At 42.4% G+C, this 21665-nt stretch overlaps 1 protein-coding gene across 3 annotated transcripts in view; it reads left to right on the top strand.

Moving 5' to 3' along the window:
* The window catches only part of LOC139106915 (POU domain, class 2, transcription factor 3L), a 129279-nt gene that overhangs the window by 4948 nt on the left and 102666 nt on the right, over nucleotides 1–21665 (top strand). Inside the window, exon 1 of one of the 3 annotated variants that reach the window (XM_070664004.1) lies at nucleotides 11011–13054. The exons of 1 other annotated variant lie outside the window; for it this stretch is intronic. In XM_070664004.1, the coding sequence (XP_070520105.1) occupies nucleotides 12481–13054 (574 nt within the window). In that variant the 5' untranslated portion in view covers nucleotides 11011–12480. Of the gene's footprint in view, nucleotides 1–11010; nucleotides 13055–21665 lie in introns of those variants that run through there. One more of the 3 variants, XM_070664005.1, reaches the window with a different exon arrangement.

Here is a 21665-nt window from a genome sequence, read left to right as displayed (position 1 = left end):
TGCATAAACATGTCATCGTTTCTCATCTTGTTAATAACGCGAAGATTAATATTGCTCTTTATGAAAGACGTCGACACTCGCGCAATCATCAGTCTCTTGACTTAACGTGGATCGAGACTTCCGTTCATTCTCTCCTCTATTTTCTCTCTCGCTCTCCCGCTGCCTAACTCTTCTTTTCTGTCGTCTCTCTTTCCTTATTCGTAGCTGCAACGATGATTTATTGCAATATTTTGACGTGAAATATATATAGGAAAGATGAATTGACAGGAGACTCTTTATGGCCAAAAGTTTGCCACCCTCCTTGCCAACAACCCCTCTAGACAGTTACTTCCACCGGAGTCAGCAAATGCTACGGGCGATTAGCTATTATTATTATTTTTTTTTTAATTTAGATATTAATCACGCTATGTGACAAGAGTCATAAAGTTATCTTTAAGCGATACTTCGCACAGAATACATTATACTTGAAACAAAATTTAACATTGTCGGTGCGCGCGTACGTGTGCATACCGTTCGGCGTTGAGGGAGGTTCGTCGGGCAGAGGTCGCGAAGTCGCAATACTATTAGAGAATGTATTACACCTGGGCGGTGCATTGTATTCAGATAGCCGAAGAGCCCGAGTATCTCACGCTCGGCTACCTAGGGTTGCGCCCAGCGGTGCGTACCCTCATTTGACATTCATAGGAGTTCAGGAATGTGATCGTGCCTATGCATTATATTCACGATATGCGTGTGCATTCATTCCGGTCGAACATGCTGTTGTAACCGGCACGCAGAAAAACCAATTTGTATATTATACACCGTCGGGGACCGTGTTACTGTCTCTATAAAAGTAATTATATCGTGATTCCTAAATATGGTAAAGTAACGAAAGATGTTTTTCGTGCGCCAGGCTCATCATCCCTCGATTTTCTCTTTGATCCAACTAGCATCGCATGCTAACGGACAAAAACTGGTTATTATAATGTTTTTCTCGGTGCAATTATCTCCCGATTTTGTAGCCTCGGCAAGAAGCACCAGAGAGAAAGATCACATTTCGAACTTCCCTATGAAGTATCCGTCAGATGATCGCGTTTCCGTTGCGAGTTGAAAAAAACCCCGTGGCGGGATGGTCTCGATAAGGCACCGAGTAATTACATTTGTCACGTCCTTACGTTTTAATCAAGCGAAATCGATGAGGAACGAATGGTTGAAAGAGCAGGATCGGCCGCTGCGTGGCGTTATCGTGATAAGGGAAAAAAAAGGCGATAAGAAACGCGAAGCGAAATAGGCGTGCAGCCCTACGTAACTTTGATTTCGTGAGATCGGGGAGGGCATCGAATGCTCGCCCGGTGCATTATCTTATTCGACATTTTGGAAATTACAGGCCAAATGTCCTCGGCCAACTGTCAGCTCGTAAAGTCGAAAAAAGAAAACGCGGGGGGGAAACGTACGAGTGAGCGAGAAAAATAGTTAGAGAAAGGGAGAGTATGTAGGGGACAAAAAAAAAAAAGCAAAAAAAGTATAGAAAATGACCGACAACCAGCGGCGCTTTGTGCTCGATATGTAGATGCATTGGATAGAGTGCCCATTAGACTTTTTTTTCGGCTTTTGTCAGGAAAATCAATATTTGCATAAAATTGCCGGTCTGAGAACCCGTGACAAATAGATGGGACGATAGATGCGCGGCTTCCGTTTGCGTTCCACGCTTTTTGCACAATAACACAAGCGGGTGTCGGGCGGCATATTTTATCGGCATATTTAGTTGCCACTGATTTATTAATAGTAGATCCATTTGATACTCTGAAAAGTTATCAATTATATAATTCACACATTAAATCTTTATTAGATAGTTCTCGTTTTGCGTCGCAATCGTTATTCTCCTTTATTTCTTTTAGGAGTAAAGTACTTAAAATAATTAGGTCAATTGTAAGAATGTGACTTGTGATCGAATTATTTTGGACAGACAAGCGCGTCGGTGTAACTTCGCCGGCGTCGTTCGTGGTTCGAGCTTAAAAAAAATCTGATTATTATTTTACTTAGAACGTTAGCGATTGTCGGGAATCGTTCATATCTCGATAAGAATGCTTTATATCTCCCCGCTTAATGCTAGCACGGCACGCGAGCTTAAGGACCATCCTTCGCTTGTTTTGTTTTATGCTTTTATTTCACTACTAGTAATCCTCTTATTCAAAGATAAAAAATCGGCATAATTGTCTGTTATTTAATCTTACATTTATAATTATTTTCCATAATTCAGTATCTTACTTTTTTTTTATCTTGAATCGTAGAACTTGATTGTTATCTTATTCCGAAAATTAATCTATTTTTTTTTTAATATTTTTATATACCACGCAAATTAGAAAAGAAAAAAGAAATTTGCCTTTGAACTTAAAACGACATTAACGAACCCATATATTAAAGAGTTAATTAAATTTAATTTTGCCATATGTTTGCGTATTACATTTATTGCCAGATTTTATACCGTGCCGTATCCTTTACGATACGTTATAATTTATGGATAATTCGTTGTAATAAAATCTCAACTACAAAGCGACTACGCACCAGAAAGCGATTATTTCATTTAAGCAATTCTCGTTCGCGGCGGGATCGTAAAGCGAAATTAAAATAAGAATCGGTTTCTCTCTTTACGCGACGCTTGAACATCGATCGCGTTATATTATCATGACGAGAGGAGAACGAGACAAAAACAGAAAGAGATAGAGAAAATGAGAGGGTCCCTTGCACATTGAACTTCGTTCCTCCGCGAAGATATGCGGTCCGGTTCTCCTTCCCGATCATGCTTTTGCCTCGCTAATGTGGAAACTCGAGGAGTTTAAGTGGCTCAACTAGTCGACGCCTCTTTGATGTTCACCGCTGCAATGCGTATACTCTCATGCCACGCAACTGCGTAACACTTCGCGTATGATTCCTTCGTTGGCCCTAACTATCCATATCAGTGATGGATGTAGAGCGCTATGTACCCTAAACAGAACGACGTATATAGGTTTTATTAATTGCCCGACGAATTAATACGTACAGGTCACCGAACTCGAGCTCGCGTGACAACTGCACATTTTTATAAATTAAAAAAATCGTACGAATAGAACGATTAATAAGTCATTTACCGGTCGGAGTTTTTAACGATCCTTTTGGCTAGCTTAGTTTAACGAAGCCGTCACTGCTCGGTATTATCGCAACTCGTATAACAACGAAGTCTTTCCTCTTTTCCCTTCCTACGAAGTCGCACACGCACGCGACCGTGTGCCATTCCTCCAACGCCACTTATCATTTTTTTCCACGAACCTCGTTACCATGACCAGCAAGAGTAGCAAGAACGCCCCGTGAGGGGTTGCTTCAATAACGCCCCGTCGTTTAATTAACATCACTTTGTAGCCGATCATGAGGCGCGCATCCGTTGTGCACGCTAGTAACGTCTTTGTTACCGCACAAAAATACATTGCGTGGTTACCAGCTCGTTTAACGTGCGTTTCACAAACGTTGGCTCTTGCAACGTTATTCATAGACTTATAATAATTATTCCAACGTCATTACCGTTACAATATTTATTTTTATTTTATTTTTTACCGTATATAATTTAATTTTTTTTTTTTTTTTTGAAGCGTTGAATAAATACCGCGTTGATGATTTAATTAATACGAGGAAGTTTATTTTATATTTATGCTCTGGATAAATTTTAATCATACACGAGGTTTAGAAACGCCCGTAATATTTGGTCGACATTCTCCGTTGGCACCTGATTTCCGATAACGATCGCAGAACGCGCTTTTTCGTTGAAATTAATCCTTCCGGCCATTAAAGTGCAACTCGTTAACTGTGACAGTTGCTGGCAGCTGGATTGAATTGAGGCGCGTGCTATATTACGCTTGATATCGCTGTGTAACACAACACCGCCGGCTCAGACCTCGACCCCTCAGGTCGCCGTTGTTGTTACCGCTTTGGTTCTGTTACCGCCAACGAAATAATATATCGCACTGCTAAATACCGGTATTCCGTTCATCCGCTACATCGTCTCTGATTTATCTTCGCATTATATTTTAAAACATTCGAGCTATCTCGTACACAGATGTTAACATATCTTTAATTAATATATATTTTTTTGAACATATTTTTAGAATTATAATATGCTTGGGATTTATATTTTTGCCGAAATATTTAATAGCTAGTATTTTATTAAATCGTTTCTGTTTCTTTTTCCATTTGAATAATTTTATTACGCGTTTGTCAGTATTTATACAAGTTTTTGTTGGTTGATTTTTATTGTAATGCAATGCGGTGTTAGATGCCAATTGATACGGAGGTTATATTTTCGCTTTCTCCTAATGCAGAGCAAGATACTTTGAGAGATTATGTAAGATCGGTGGCCCGCGTGTCGTCGTCGAATGTTCTCTCACGCCTTTATGCGCGTGCCGAGCGTAAAACGCGCGTGCACCCACGCAGTTGCGCGGGCTCGTGTACAATTACCTTAATCCAGTGAATATTCCGAGAGATAAAAGGGCCGCGAGCGTGGAACGGGCGGGGGAGGGGTCCGTAAGAGAATTGAAGGGAAAGAGGGAATGAACGAACAATTGACAAATCGCGAGACCAAGCAAGATCGAGGCAGAGGTCACTTTGCGCTCGCGTCCACGGAACATTATATTAGGAATGCGCTCCTCTGCTCATTATACAGTCCTCGTGACAAAACTCGGTGAATATTCTAACAGTGAGACATATCTGAGGTATTCGTGAAACTCTTATACACCGCGGATCATTGCAAATCGTGAACATTTATTCGAATGGTAGAAGTACAAAGCAAGATCGACGGTTTGTGGCATCTTTTTATTTTTCCATTTCAAGTACCTTCATTTACAGTCGATATATTCCATTCGCACAGCCGTTAAAAATTAAATTAATACTTAATTACGATTTTACGAAACGACTTACAGTCGCCCGCGCCTTCGTCGTATGCGGTCCGAGAGGCATACGTCTGGAAAGTGAGATAATTTCTGCAATCATAAAATGATAAGTAGATCATCGCGTGCCACGCCGGTTGTGGTTGGCGTTGCAGCAGCTCTATGCGCGGCATCTTTTTATTGTTGCCGGTCGTACGTTCGCGCGGGACGGTAAACGAGCGTATCCGAGCTTTCGTGCCGGCATCGACTACGCCACTGGTCGGTCGGTCCACTTTGTGCGATGTATATAATGCCGCACGCGCGCGCGTTATCCCGGAGGTGCAGCCATAACGTCACTCTCCCGAATTCGTTCCGAGGCCGGCCTTGATCCGCTAATTACCACAAAAGAACCCGCTTATTTTGTAATCGCGCTCCCTCGCACATGCGTAATATGACGGGAAAATTACCTCCTCGCTCATCGTTTCTTCTCCATAAGTCTTCGTGTTCGTCGTCACGCGTGCTCTCGGCATCGCGCGAGTGCATGACCGGCTGCGGCGGGAATTGAGAGTTCCGTTTCCTTTAATGCGAAACTTCCGCAAAGCCGAGGATAATCCGCTGCTCTGCGCCAGTTCGGTGGCGAACGATAGACCGCGCGCAATTCGTGCCGAGGTGGCTCGGAAAGCAAATAAACGTTCGAATCGATCCCTTCCCGAAAATAATTTGCTACCTCTGCCTCTACTTATTTTAATCTCGAGTCTTTAAGCGTGTAAATTTTACGAATAGCGTATTCAAACAATTTATCTAATGTCGAGATGTCGAACTTTTCCTCGAGCTTATATTTACATAATATATTATTATTCACGATTTTTTATATACGAAATTATGAATTATGAAAATTTTTCAAGCTTTTTTATCAGTTTTAAATCGTTTTATTCATTTAATTCACTTCGCGATACGAATAACTGTTGCAAATCGCGCTTGCGTTCAATCGAAATAGCATCGGAGATCAAAGAAGATTCAAAGTTCAACAGAGGTAAATAAGGAAGGCGTCTCCACCCCCGCAATTGACGGAACGACCGCGTTTATCGTCCCTTCGTGTAAACCGTGTTGTATGTTAAGGGCAGAGTGTTTCGGGATATTTTCGAGCGCGTGGGAGGGTGGTTGACCACGGTTACGGTGGGGCGAGAGGTGGGCCATCCGGAAAATAGGAATCGAAGGTGTCTGAAAGGGGCCTTAAAATTGCGAGAGACGACGGGGCGGCCACGGTCTCTTTGATCTTCCTATTTGTATACTAGCATTTTGAAATTGAAATCTCATTATTTACCCCGCGGGCTGAAAATCCGTACCTGATACGTTCCGGCCACGAGGTTCTTCATTTCACGCTTGTGGCGCCCGTACAGATTAATCGTTTTCCGAAATAACGCCCACAAAGTTTTCCACGCGCAGGGAACAAATGCGATCAAACATTCTTCCGCGGTGACTCTCCAAAAATCATGGCTCGAAATTTCTGATTTTCTTACCCTCGCGGCTTTCTGGACTGACGAAAGAATCTTTTCTTATATGCGATAATTAAAAAAAAATCCACGGTACAAGGCATTGTTAAAACTATTAATTACACACTTTTTTTTTTTTAATGGCCGTTCGAACAATTTTATATTTTCTGTTGTACATTGTAATTAATTCTTTGCTCTAACTTACAACTTTTTGTATCTTTGAATCCACCAATGAGATAAAAAAAGGTAGAAAGACAAAAAATAACCCCTGATTCAGAGAAAATAGCACGCCAGTAAAGTTCTGCCGGGCTCTCAAAAACTTCCCTGCGCGAGAAGTGCCAGGAACAATCGCGCCAGAGTTCGTCACGAGTTTTCATGAGTACGTGAAGAATTTAAAAAGTACCATTGCGCTCGCGCACACTGAAATAAAATTAGCTCATCCGCGTATGGGAGAGATTCATTGAATTTAAGATGACAAAACGAATGCTATAATAGTCGAGAGATGTTCTTTTGTATATTAAGGCGCGAGCGGGACAAATTCGTACATTGCGAAAGGCTTAATCCGCGGTGTTGACCCAGTTTATTACACATCTACCTTGAACTAGGCAAAAAAAAAAGAAAAAAAATTTTGTTTGGCCCATCTGGCCTTTCAAAGGTTCTCTTACTGTGCGCACTAAGGAGTGGTTAAAATGTTCGTGGATAAAAAGGAATTTTTCCGTTTTTTGGTGTGCGAACACTCGACTAGGATCAAACCCTCTAATTTTGGTTGTAATGGCTCGTCTTTATTGCTATTGGAGGGTGGACCCTTGCCGAGGAGAGTCTAAGGAAACTCGTAGGGAGTTATAGAAGGGTCTCACGCGGCGAGCTTCAGATAAGTCTCGAATGTCGGTTGTTTTCTTTTTTTAAGATTTTTAAGAGTCGGAACTGCTATAACGGCATAAACGGAGAGGTGCATTTCAACCGGCGCTGTGTCATTCGCTTTGTCGAACGGAATTGTTTAGGGTATCTACACTTGAAATAACGAGAAAACCTTTGGGCTATAAAACCTACGGTGGCGATTTTCGACATTCGCGAAAATATACGTGTAGCAGATAATTCGAATAGTTTGTCAATGCTTTGAAACTGTAAAACTGATGCACATAATGCATTTTAGATAAATTATATACGTGCGAAAAATCACACAGTAATATTAAAATAAATAATTTGCATATTTTAATTATTTTTTAATTAATATATTGAGGAGTTAAATCGTTGCTTTTTAAACAACATAATTTTTTTATTATTAATTTTTGTGAAGCTACATGAAATTATTTATTTGATTTAATTTGGGGGGGAAAAAAAAAAGAAAACCACCTGTAACTTAGCGTAGATCGATCGTTCACCTGTTTCGGCGATGAATCAAGAATCAACCCTTTTCCGCCGTGCACATCATTGTGCACAGGTACCTATCTATTTCCATATAGACTCGCTTCACATTGAATATAAAAAAAAGGGGGGAACTTGACACCTGCTGTAGGTAGCAGGGCCATGCAAATACTTACACGTGTTGAATAAAAAAGGGTTAGCGAAGGGAAAGGGTTCTCGCCGCCTTATTCAGATTAGGGGCCCGCCTATGGCATTTGAATGCGACCCCTCGTAATACCCACTTGATCCTCTTGATTTTACACTGTAAGTGTTTTTCACCCTTCATCACCAGACGGAATTCCATCCGGGGAGCGATCCTTCCGTTCCGTATCATACCGCGCATGCCATAGTGCTTTAATAACTTGTGTTAACAATAGACAAGAATAGACGTGTTATCGTAAAATAAATATATTGTCGGTACGATGCTGTAACGTTACAAATATTTTTCAAAATTAATTTTTGTTTTGTTCTTGGAGTAACTTCTTTTTTTTTTGCAATTTTTTTTTTTACTTTTAATATAAACGTTAAGAAGAAAATATTTCGCGAATATAAAAAAAATTTTCCAACACTTTTCCGAGCATTATCAATTACGCATATTATACGAGCATTTTAAACTAAGTATTTATAAAATTCTATTAAAGAAAATTCGTTTGCGTGCATTTGTAATAATTGGCTATTAGAATCAGAGCGCGTACATATTATTCGCGCCTCTTTCGTGACTTTGTGTCGGTAGGGGCGTCATTAAAATCAATACCGGCTCGCTCTCTCCTCTCCGCTTTCTTCTCTTTCGTTTCCCTCGCTATCGTCGTCCTTGTTCGCTTATCATCACCGTCCTCGTTGCACCATAAACGCGAGGGTGGCGGAATCGAGGTAGGGGTTGCCCCTTCCCATGTATCTGGTATGCGAGACGAAGGACGAAGCGTTGGTGGACACCAGGACGAAGGAACGAGAGGGTAAGACGGGCGAGAAAGGGCACGAGGAAGACGAAACTTCAGGGGAGGGTGAGAGGGAGGATGGTACGATAAGAGGAAGGTTGCGTTTGTGATGTGAGGTACGTGGTACATGCGATAAGGAGTGGGGGGATAGCGTTCCCATGGCCAATAAGAACCTCTTTAAAGCGCCCTTTTTGCACCGAACTGCGCATGCCGGATTCAAATCTGGGCGAGCTAGGTATCGAGTAGCAGTAGGGGTGGAAGTGACGCAACAATGGTAGTGGAGGACGCGATGGTAGTAGTAGCGATAGCGGTGGAGGTGGATGTCGGCTGTATGGAAATATGATAGCGCGATAAGAAAAAGAAGAAAGGCAATGACGCCTATGTGTGTGCAACGTGAAGGGGATAGGCGTTGGTAGAGGGAGTGCTATGGTTCTCGCGACCAATAAAAGGGCCAGTTTAAAGCGTCTTATTTTTTGCACTAGCACTGCGCATGCTGAATTCAAATCTTGGGAGTGGTGAGGCTGGATGGATTTGTATGGAAATATGATAGGTGAGAGGTACCTGGGTAGATATGGCGGCCGATAGAAAAGTTTATGGACGCTTGACCATTCCCGTCGATATTTTCGCGGTGCACTTTTGTCGTTACCACGATAACGCTGTCATTAATATTCCGAATAAGCAGAAAGCGCATTTGATTCGTTGCGAATGATTAAAATCTAAATTTATTAAAAATAATGAAAGGGATGAAAAAATATAATATGTTAAATATTCATGTACTAAGCGCTATTTTATTTGTTTTTAAATATTTTAAAAAATAATTACAAAATAATATTTCTCAGATTATAATATCAAATCGATACGCGTTTATTTGCCGAGTTTTGTACGTCAATGTTGGCAAGAACATCCCATAGACCAGCACAATCGTTACACAGTTTGGCACATCGCCCTTTCGAGTAATTCCAACCTGTAACTGTACCCACCTGCTGCCATATCTCATCGGTGTCAATCGAGCCGTGATATCGCAAGTTCTCAATCACTAGATATATCAGTCTTAAAGATCTCTATAGAAAAAAAAAATACTTTTATGCGTATATTACGAATTCGTTTGTCAATTCATATTTTTATATCTTTTAAAATATTAGATAATTAAAAATGCAATTGTACGAAATTAAAAAAAAAAAAAAAATTAATTTTTATTTTTAAATAAATAGGAGATAATTAAAAAGAACTTTTATATGTATAGTAATGCTACGTATAATATTCTATATCGTTATAGAATTATTGAAAATTATTGAAATATGCAAATTATTTTATAAAATACGGTTCTCTGGAAAATAATAGTAGTCGAAATAATAGAACTTGCGTGGGTGGTCCAGCGTGAGAGGCTTCTTGCGAATTCTTCTGTAACTAATTCCATCTCCGACTCTTCTTACGTACTGACCACACTGTCTTACACCATCTGCGGTTGTACGTCGTGTGCGTCCACGTGATATCTCCAAGATATTTAAATGGATATACCGCATACGGTGCATTTTCACGTTCAGCGCATTTGGTTACCCTCAGCCTCGTCTGCTTCCCATTAGAGAAAACCGCGAAGAAGCATGCGAATCGAACCGGTCTGGTGCAACTTGCCACCGGATTGGTTAGCTCCGGAATCAAGCCGAGTTTAATTCTTAAGCATTGGTCACGGAACGGGTCTTTAAGTATCAAGGTCTAATCGTCATCATCTCCAACAGGTAGGGCAGGTAGCATGGCGATTGGTTGTGAATGTTGCATATGCAAATTTGTTCGCCCGCTCTCTCTTTTTGTCTTTCTTTTCTCTCTCTCGCTCTCTTGTTTTTTTTCTCTTTCTCTTCGGCTTTGCGGACAGCAGCCGATGCACGCGAGATGAAAAAGGCGCGCTCGCGCTCGCGCGAGTTCCGCGGCCGGAGATCTTGCCTCTAGCTCGTCGGGCGGAGCCGCGTGCAATCTGCGTTTTCTTGCGATTGGAGGCGGCGTTCCCCACCGACGCGTTTACTGCCCCCACCTTGACAATCATGCAGACTGTGTTGGATGCGGCCACGCTTTTCGTTCCACACGCGGCTCTCCTTGTCTCGCTCCCGTTTGAAATCGCCGGCGCTCTTACCTCGTCGCACGAACGATTTTTCCTTTTCTCTCTCACGGACCTAACAACTCCCCCACCTTGCGTTACTCCGTTCTGCGGCCGCGTTCGCCGTGGCCGGTAGGCGGCCAAGCGAACGTACGTGAGTCCTCTAGTGTAGCTGCACACATGCACGCGACAGCATCTGACCGCTGTACCAGCCGCCGCCGCAGCCGTAGCTACCGCCGTCGTAGCGCGTCGCGTAAACTTTTGTCTAAGTCTTTGATCACGCCGAACGAGAAGGACGCGTCGGCAGGTTGACCTGACTCATCCCGTTGACAGGTCTCAGGTAGTTACTGCCGTTGACGCTCTCTAACGTCGTCATCGGTTGATTTGACACGCCGAGTCGTGACAGATCATCGCACGTGTTATTTCCCGATGACGTGATTATCTTGATAAATAATATACGACGGTAAAAAGTGATTAATTATTTTGTGTAGTGACTGAACTAGTCTAAATCGTGACCATTGACGATGTCAGCGAGATAGTGCCGGCCGTTCGTCAGCAAGTGCTCTTACTTTCGGCGCGTCAGTGACATTTGTAAATAATACTGCCGTAAAAAAAATTTACTTTTGATTCCTCCCCCCTCCACCCCCCCTTCCGGAAAGAATTGATGCAGGCGTATGTCATCGGTAAAGACAGCTCGGATCGTAACGAGTGACCGCTCGAGTGTGTCGCAGCAGTACCGGCACTTGACAGGCAATGTTTTGACAGTCATCTGATAGAGAGCACGGCCAAGAAAACTTATCGGAGAGATTACGGTTGTGATGAGGCTAAAGATTGTTTCTGAAAATAGCAACGACGGTTAAAGCTCAGATATTTCACGCGGTGGACGAATCGGTGGATATTTTCGTTTTACATTCGGATACATCGCTTCCGCAAGAACGTGTACGTGACTGTGAGACTTCCGAATGAAGTGCAGTGCATTCTTGGAAATATCGTGTTTTCAAGAATTCGAAAACATTAACTGGATTTTACGCGGACGCGAGAAAAATCATGTTGACTTATACGCAGTGAATACCGCGGTGTGATTGATCTCCGTGTCAAGAGGATCGAAAGCAAGCGGCCGTAGATACTTTTCGACGGAGTTGAACTCGCGCGTAACGCTTACAAACGATACTTGATTTTCGAGACGTTCTCGCGAGCGATGACAATCGGCGCAAGTCGCTAAGTTAGCAGCAAACGGTCTCCCACTGCGTGGAACGGCGCGATTCTTCGTCAAGAGCAGAAACCAGCAGGTGACCACGTTGGATCTCGCGGCGTTGACTGCTTACGGGGGCGTTTCGGGACCCAGGGTCGCGGTGGCGGGCACCGGGGTCCTCGCGCTGCCCCGCTTGATACCCGACAAGGGTTTATCATCGCCCGGAGGCCAGTCAAAGTCAAAGTCCGCAGGGCTGGCGGGTCTCGACAGCGAGGCGGTGCGCCGGTGGGTCGCGGAGGCCACGCGAACCGTCCGGCAGTTGCCGCATCCGGTGGTGGTGCCGGTGAGTTCTCCGCAACATCAACAGCAGCAGCAGCAACAGCATCATCGGCAGTCGCAACAGCAGCATCAGCACCATCATCATACTTCTCACAGGCAGCGCCAGGAATCCAGCCCACCGTCGGTGGGGCTCTCCTCCTTCGTTCTACCGGTATCGATGACGCAGACCCCCAGCATGCGTCTGCTGGAGAACAACAATCTGGTTGAAGTTGCTATGGCTCAGCAACAGCAGCAGCAGCAGCAACAATCTCAGCAGTCGGCGCAGAAACAGAAGCAGACGAGTCCCACGAATAACAACACCATCGAGGCGTGGAGATCGATCCAAGGTGGACATCAGTGGTGGAGTACGTCTAGTAGTATTCAGCAAGAACAGCAGCAACAGCAAGTACCGTCGATCGCGCAGGTTTCTCAACCGCAAAGTCTGGTGGCCGGATCGATATGCGGTCAAGTGCAGAAGCATCAGCCGCAAGTGCAATCGGAAATTGATCAGCCGCTCGACTTCTCCGTTGGCTCTCTGCAGCAGCAGAGGCTGCATTCACGCGTGAGGACTATGCACGAGAGACTTCAGGGTAATATGCACGATAATAACAACGGAACGAGCGGCCAAAAGATTACCAGGGGAGACGTCAGCAGGCGAAGCTATAGCCCCAGTGAAGCTAACACGAGCAGTAGCGAAGACGAGGGTGTCTCTACCGGCGGCAGTCCTACGGGACCTCTTCGAGGCGCCTCAGGTAAGTGTCGATGAAATTACGCACGCTTCCTTGGAAATTATAATATACTCAACGTCATCGTAATTTATTAATTTATCATCTATAAAGTTCGATACGAAAAGAGATAACGAAGAAATTATTCTACTCAAAAATCACACGATATACTTAAAAAATTTTATGCATAAAAATTATAATAATAATTTTCAAAACGGTAACATGATATAAAATAATGTAAGCTAATTAAAAAAAAAGAAAGAAAAAAAAACTGATGCGACACGTTTAATCTCGTAATGTAAACGTAGATTAAAGTTTTATTGATTATCATTTCTTTCTCTTCCCTGCCTCCCGCCATTCTCTGTTTCAAGTATTGTTATTTCATTATTAAATGCAATCGATAGCATATTGATATGAAGGCGAATATACGCAAGTATCTACCTTTATCGCAGTTTCTCACCTCGCTCAATTAACAGAGTGTATTGCGCGACGATTAAACAATTTGCCGTTATCGATACTGAACCGCGGACGTATGTTAAACAAAATTATCTGATTGAATGTAGATTAATACGTTTATATGCGACTGCACGGAACGGTGGGAATCAAACATTTTGTGGAAAACGTTATGTTTGTCAGCTGCCGGCACAATCTGCCGTTGAATTCTCGACGCCCCCGCGCTTTATTGTTGCCATGGAAGCATTGTGCATCCTGGCATTGTATCGAATCATGTGGCCCTCCCCCTCCCCGTCTTTTCTCAATCGCGAAAACGATTTATCTGAAACGACCGGATTTCGCATTAACGCGTCTTGTCCCTATTTATTCCGTGAAGCGCGTGCCAATTGAACTTAGAGGCGAAATTTATGTTTAGAAGATAAATTTATTTCGTGAGAAAGAATCGCGACGCTGCTTGCGCTTCGAACGCGATCAGATCGCTGTTTCGCGATGCTATTTTTAATGTTAACGATATATTAAAAACGATATACGATTATTCAATATTATTCGCGGCTGAAAATAACATGATAATCTTGTATACTTACGTATCAGATAGCCAAGTTATTGTGCAGATTACTATGAAGATGTTACGAAGTTTTTCGCCGTCGTCACAGCGGGGACGATGACTAATCGGTTACTCGTTAACGTACCGCTATCTTGTCAACGTGTATTCGCGTATTTGTAAAATTAGTTCGTTTGTTATCTGCGTTAAAAAATGAGCTCGCGAATCGATATTACTCGCGTTTAACTGATCACCGACTCAACGTCAATCGCATTGACGATAATTTCCATGCCGAGACATTGATCATGCAATTTCAATCAACGCTGCTCGTGTCAATTATTCGCTTATGATGTATGCTCCGTCTACGCTCTGTCTTTGGGACGTTATTAATTAGGTGCAAAGCTGCACACACGCGGGTTTATTAATAGCCGCGGCACACGCGCTGCACGTTTCTGCTTTCAATTCAGAATTACCGGTTCCTGATAAATGTACGATTCACGGCTGCTGCACGTGTCGTTTGCAACGTATCTCTTTCACTCGTCAACAATCGCGCGGCGTAAGATAAAATCTCGAATCGCGGCGATATCGCGTGATAATATATGTAATGAATAGTTACTGGTTAATAATAGGTTTTTCTTTTTTTTTTCTTTTTTTTTTGCGAAAAAAAGATATAACGATCGACAACAGACACATGTTCCAGATCATCAATATATTATCGATTACGTTTTTACGCTGGTATTTATCATTACGAGACAGTCACTTGTTAGTAAAATTCATTAGAAATAGCGTTAATGAAACGAGTAATCGCGATAACAGAGGGGAAAAATACTGATTAAGCTGGATAAGTTTAAATCTACTAAAAGATCATAATAAAAACTTTTATAAAACGCATCTTTATTACTTCGATATGCGACGAGATAAATGGAAAATTAATAACGTTGAAGATGTTGTTAATGTACGTTGATTAGCTGCGATAAACATTAGATCAGAGGGATAGGCTGAAAAATTACAAACTAATTGATACGATTGATAAAAATACGTATATCGCTTTAGTCGGCCCAGCGTTAATCTATGGCAATTACGCGATATCTATGTATTCCTCGCATTCAAGCATCTGATATCGAGGCTATCCGTACGATAAGTTCTTCTACATAGTTGCACTAATATATATGTATAAAGTAAAAAAGAAATGCATCGGTAAATACGCGGTGCTGCGTACGAACGGAGAGGAAAAATGACCGTTATCGTATCAGCCGATAACGTCTTCGCTAGCACTTGTATGAATAAATATTCCACGTAGCCGTGTGATCGCATGGTTATTTTCGGCGTACTTTGAAATCGTGACGCAAAAATCTTGCTCGAATCACGTGTAAATTGGGTCCGATATTTTTATCTATCTTCACCGATCGACCAATATTCATTTTATATTGTACGGAAAAAAAAAACAAAATTAATTAATTGGTCAACCTGCCTCGGTAACATGTTCAAATTGATTATATTCGGGAGCGGATGGCTTTCTTTCTTTTTTCTTCTTTTTTTTTTTCGGGAGAATTAAAATTAACATCTAACGTTTCTAAGAATTGTAAATTATTTTGATTATATCTATTCGCGTTTGATAGTATTCATAATCAACGATGATGATTCCGCGTCCCGTCCTTGATGAAAGTGCGCGCGGAGTGTAGGCAGTTTCCAGGTACGCGTTTCATAGGGCCCGAAAGACCTGTTCCTCCGCTAACCCGGGTGTATTACGATGTAACCTGATACGCGTTTGATTCTATGTTATTTACGAGCAGGTGTATCGGCGCAACAATGTTTATCGGCGTAATTAGATTCTATACCTACGCAATCTTTATCACACGCCAATGAGTTGTGGCGTGGCGAAAATCATCCTTTCACAACGTGTATGCACGATGATAATAATTTTCTCCAACACCCCCTCTGCATTGATTCCAATTGTAATGCTCTTTCTTTTTTTTTATTTTTTTACTGTCGATTGATCGTGACGGAGGGGATTATGTAACGTGACTTTTACATGCCCAGTGTTTATGATAAGATAAATATTTGATAAAAAGTCAATTAAACATTTTTATGGAAATAAGAATTTAATTATTGGATATTGGAAAAAAATGTAGAGCGGCGGAATATCAGTTCGCGATCATTGATTAGAATTCTTACTAGAGTTATTTTTCTCGTCATAATTTTATTATCTCTCTATAAAAGGGATCTATTGCGAACATTCCTCAGTGATGAGTATGGTTTCGTATGTCATTTTTGTAGCGATTGATTTTTTTGTGAATGTTCGCGTTTCGCTTTTCGTTCGACGTTGGTTCGCTAAGTGTATACATATACACCTTAGGAGTGTCGTACTTCTTTCTTCGTTATGATTTTCTGTGACTTTCGTCTGAATGCATTTGAGTACCGTCGGATCGTTCGCGTGCGGAAAATTAGACGGCTTCCGATTTGCGAGAGGTACTTACGAGGTACGCAGCCGATCCCTTTCGCTCTACCCGCTTCGTGATCATTGATCTTCGAGCTTCAACTGTCGGCAGAAATTCTGCGAAGTCCATTTTCATCTAAAACAAGACCTAAACTCTTGAAGAATCTCATTATTTAAATAACCGTTTTCCTCTCGATTATTTCTCAGCTTCCACAAATTTATCTTTTCGATCAAAGACGGTATAAAGCGAGTAATTCGCTCGCGGTTATTTATGCGAGAGAAACCAGCAGTTTTTCCACGAATGACTCAGCTTATCTTTCGAGATAACGCTTTTCGGGAGGGTTCCAAAAAATTCATACGTAATAATCTTTATTGTAATAAAGTATAATTTATTAGAATCAACATGCGAACTGATTAGTTCAATTTTAATAAAGTCGTTCACTGATCGGTATAAAAAAAAAATACGCGAAGAATATGCGACGGCAAAATATTATCATATTCTAATATATTTATAATATTTTATTTTTTATTAAAAGCTTAATTTCGTTATAATCTAAATAACGGCTACGTTTGTATTAATTACTCAAATAGTTTCGTAGTTAGAAAAAATTTATCTATTAGGCGACACGTTTTAAGTAGTCTGTAACTAGTGCTGCAATGAACGTCTTAAAGGTCTTCAGTTACAAACAGGCAATCTGCGAATATGAATACGTATGAAGGCGAGGTTTACATCCTACAGAGCGTGCAAAGTGACTACGTGTCGGTGCAGTCTGCTCGGCGCATTATCTCGCTATGCGGCGTACGTGCCATGATAGGTTTCATTATGAGAAGTACGTTTCCTTTTCCGAGAGGCTCAAGAACGGCAAGGTCGTCCATGCACCTCTACTCTCGACGAGCGGTCGTATCCGTCCGGTGCATCCGTCATCGACGCGAAAGATCGTATCGATCGCCCCGTGGAACGTCGTAACGATGCGAGTCATAATTTGCATGTCGCGTCCAGCTGCATCGCAACGAAGAGTTATAGCGCGGCATCGGTGAAAACGCGGGACTGGGGATTAGCGGCGATTACGATCGCATCGAGTTGCGAGCAAGACGTATCGAACGACGCCGCACTCGTTTTTCACGAGCATCATTTTTTTTTTTTCTTCTTCTTTTTTCTTTCTTTTTTTTTTTTTTTTTTTTTCTTTAAGTGGTACGTTCAAATATACGCGAAAAGGATATCAAGTTAACTTTTTAATCTTTAGATACGGATTTTATTTATACAAAATATCCGAAACTACGCTCTTGAAAATTATGCATGTGATAGGAAATTAGATAGGATATTAGAATGTATTCAAATAAAGTTCTCACGAGTACCGAAATACCTAACTATTTAAAACGCACGCGGATAAAATATTTTAGTATTTATATATTCCCGAACTAAGTAGGAGAGAAAGCCAAGCGCGTGTCACGTCGCGATAGCGATTTGTCGTCGCGTGTGTGAACATCCGGTTGCCTCGCGCACGTGTCGCGCTCGCACGCGTGTCGCGTCGAGGCCGAAATGCATCTTCGGCAAGGGTTAGAGAGGCCTACGGGCTTCGCGTATCCTAGAAAAGGAGCGTCGAATGAGAGAGAAAGGGAGAGGTGAGGCACGAAAGCGAGGAAAGAAAGAAGGAACGGCCATGTGACCCTTGCACAGTTCTCGACGAATCGTCCCGACCCAACCTGACCTATCCAAGGTGAGATTTATCCATCGGCTTTGCCTGCCACGAGCTCCATAGGTATCTTCCCTTACTACCTCTGCCTATCTACCGGGAATCCCCGCGCCGCTATTTCCCATTCCCGCGAGTCAGCCTCCCCGTGTCCACCACCCACTCGTACAAGTCACGTATCTCAAGCTTTTTCGTGCGACGAGTCCGTGGTCTTTCGAGATAACCGGGCAAGATTTCGCGGAGCAACAATCGCGCGCCCTAAACGCCGACGTTATTAAAAATACATCAACAGATTCGTCGCGATTTTTGTCTGCTCTTCATTTTTAATTTAAACGACGCGCTACGTACAATATTTTATTTCGGATATAATATCACAGTTTGTGCGAAATTGATTTTTAATAGAATTAAATAGCCGCTCCGGGTTTTGCGTTTGCGATTTTTTTCTCGGTTTTTTTTATTTTTTTTTTTATTTTTTTGCGGGGGAAAAGAAAAATAATATTAATTACAATTCGAGCGCAACGATCTACGCGGATGCTGATGAAATCGGCTGTCGATCCATTATACTTAACGTAAGATACGAACGCAAGTAGCGTGAAGTCCGTATGTTAAGGACCGGCATTACTTTTTGAGTGGCTCGGCTCAAGTGACGGGTTCTTCAGCGGAGTCACGTGTCGACGATCGTCCTCGGAAGGCGCGTCGTGTACGTCCCAACGTAATAATCGGGATTCGGTGTGCTAGCCCGAAGCGTTTCGGGCAGGTTACGGCCTGGGCCTTAATTCGAGGGTCGTATAAGGTATAATCGGAAACCCGACGGACAATGCAAATAAGGAGGCATTATGCCGCGCTGCCGGTGACGCAACGCAAGTGGTTCGGCTTCCGGCTTCTTCTAAGAACGCCGGGTTTTTCATTAAAATCATATCATCGTGCTCTCGCAACATATTCGACCGTGGCAGTCGTGTGCACGCACATCGACGATTATTTCAGAAAATCTTCATGAGAAAGTGTAACAGTCGAGGAAAGTAATTAAGAAACGATTCCCAAAGAATTCTGGAAACCCTCGCGATTGTTGATATGATTTTAATAAACTGTCCGATAGAGGTATAGAGCTTCAAAACAATAATTTTTTTTTTTTGGTACGGTTAATCATATCCGTCATTGCCGCGCGTTTCTTAGAATTAAAGCTTGCGATTAAATAGATAAACGATATACAATCAGGCAACGATTTACATATTTAAAATAGTAGATAATCGCGCGCATATAAACGCATCGTCAAGATCCTAGAATAACGTCTAGGAAAAAAGTCTCGAGATACAGTTTCTTTAAGTGGTGATTACCACTTTATTTATAGACGTAAAGCATTATTAATTCGTCTTAATTATAACCTTTCTAATAATGATAATGCGTTTTCTAAAGGAATCACGGTATTAATTGCAGAAAATAAAAAGCTCTAGCTTAAGGCTGTCCTCCGTTAGGCGCTAATTCTTTTTTATTGTACGCCCAAGTTTTTTTCCTCGACCGCGTTATCCGCCGAACAAATCCCATTTGATAACGCGGTCTTTATGTATTCATAGTCATTGTGCGTATTAGCCGTGCAAGGTACCGCGCGCTTCCGGCCGCCTCTTTAACGCGCCGACTTTTTTTTATCTTCGAGCCAAGCCTTCGTTTCTCGAATGACGCGAGCAGGAGATCGCCGATCGATAAAGGCCGTTTCTCTCACACGGCCATGGAGGCTCGGGCCGGGTAGTAAAGATAAATATATTATTCGGTCGCGATTAATCTGGCGCGAGTCAATAAATGCGATTTTATCCGTCATCGACTGCCGACGTCGAGCAGGTAAGATTCCGACGAAACGCCAACTGATACAGAACAGTGCCGATGCACCGATACAATTTTTTTTTTTATATTAAAAAAAAATTCTTTTTTTTAATTATTAATGCACGTCTCGGACTTATATGACTAATCAAGTTAATGGCACTCGCGGGTATAGGCATAAAATGAAGATAACGCTCGAGCGCGATTGCGTGGTTTCGCATTAACGTAGAATAGTTAATTAATATCTCGTTAGCTAGCGATTGATTAATAATTTCATGCTAAGATCGCAGGCATATCTACCGGAAAGAAATTACATTTATCTGTATCGCGTAGTTTATCTTTTCCCTATTTCCCAATAATTGTATTTCTATTCTCTACACATCTTCGGTAACTTCGGCCGCCTCAGCTTTATTTGCCTCAATACGTTCTAGAATACGTAAAGACTTTGTTCTCGTGGTTACAATGTAAGTTTCGCAAGTGAGGGAATCGATTAACCTCGGATTTTCGTAAGTCGCGAGGAATCCATAATGACCGAGTACTTTCACAATTCTATCGGAATCCGGCAATCGACGTTCCTTCTCGTCCTTACATTCCTTGCCGATGATCCAGAACGATCCAGCTTCCCATGGGGTAAATCACAGGAGCTGGCGCAACCCGCGTTCGTATTATTCTGATTCACGCATCTCCGGTGCGCGACGTCGTGCAAATCACACGAGTCATAATCGAGAATCGTGAGACAGAGAGAAAGAGAGAGAGCGAAATCCGTACTTTGAGGTGAGCAACGTCGTTATTTCATTACTTTTGCCGAGATCGTCGCGACGAAGGACGCGCGTCGTCCCCTTTTGCAGACACTCCTCCTCTTACCGCGATTTCTAACTACGGCTCGTCGCGCTTCTCGTTAACATTTCTAACGTTTCAAGACGGACGTTTTGTCGTGCACCTTCGCCCCGAAGACGGTCAATTTTGTCGGAGAAATAAATTCACTCGGGAGAAGACGAATCAACGAGATCGCGGGATTATGCATGCCTGTCCTTTTAGCTCGCGTACGTGCCGCCGGCCGCTTCAGGCTCGACTGCCAATCGCGCGTCGACGGCGAATTAGCATACGTAACCGCCAAATACGGCGCGCGGCTCGGCAACGGTACACCGACAAATGCAATGAATATGGTGATTTCCTATCATTTATCCGGCTCGCTAGGTGCAAACGCATCTCGCCGCGACCCCCGGAGCGAGACGCAACGCGCGTATGCGTCACGATCGCGATGCGCGACGTTGAGAAATGTTATTGAAATTGATTCGTAAAGCGAAACGTATATTATCCGAGTTCGAATAAATTAAAAGCCATATCGATAACAGATTTTATCGAAATCTTATCGACTTCTTTGGCTTTAATTTTTAACCATGTTTATTTGTTGCAACGTTTCAATCGGAAGCAGCTGGATGCAGATTAAGATAAAACTTTCGTGCCTCCCAGCTCTTTGAACTTTCGACGCGATTCCTTGCGTGGAAAATCCCTCCACTTTTCTCGGCGCGTCGAACGAAATTTGCATAATTCGCTAACAACATTGTATAAAAACGCGTGCGTAAATTAATTGGCGCCCGAGGAATCCGGCACGCATCGACGGTATTTTAATTGCGTTATTGTCTCAGGAGATGCCTTTACGCGATTAGTATATAATTTGAATAATCAAAGCAAGATTCTATA

Source organism: Cardiocondyla obscurior, linkage group LG12 (assembly GCF_019399895.1).
Source record: "Cardiocondyla obscurior isolate alpha-2009 linkage group LG12, Cobs3.1, whole genome shotgun sequence".
In the NCBI taxonomy this organism is placed as follows: Eukaryota; Metazoa; Arthropoda; class Insecta; order Hymenoptera; family Formicidae; genus Cardiocondyla; species Cardiocondyla obscurior.
Note: the sequence above shows the minus strand (reverse complement) of the source record. Positions and strands in the feature narration are given on the sequence as shown.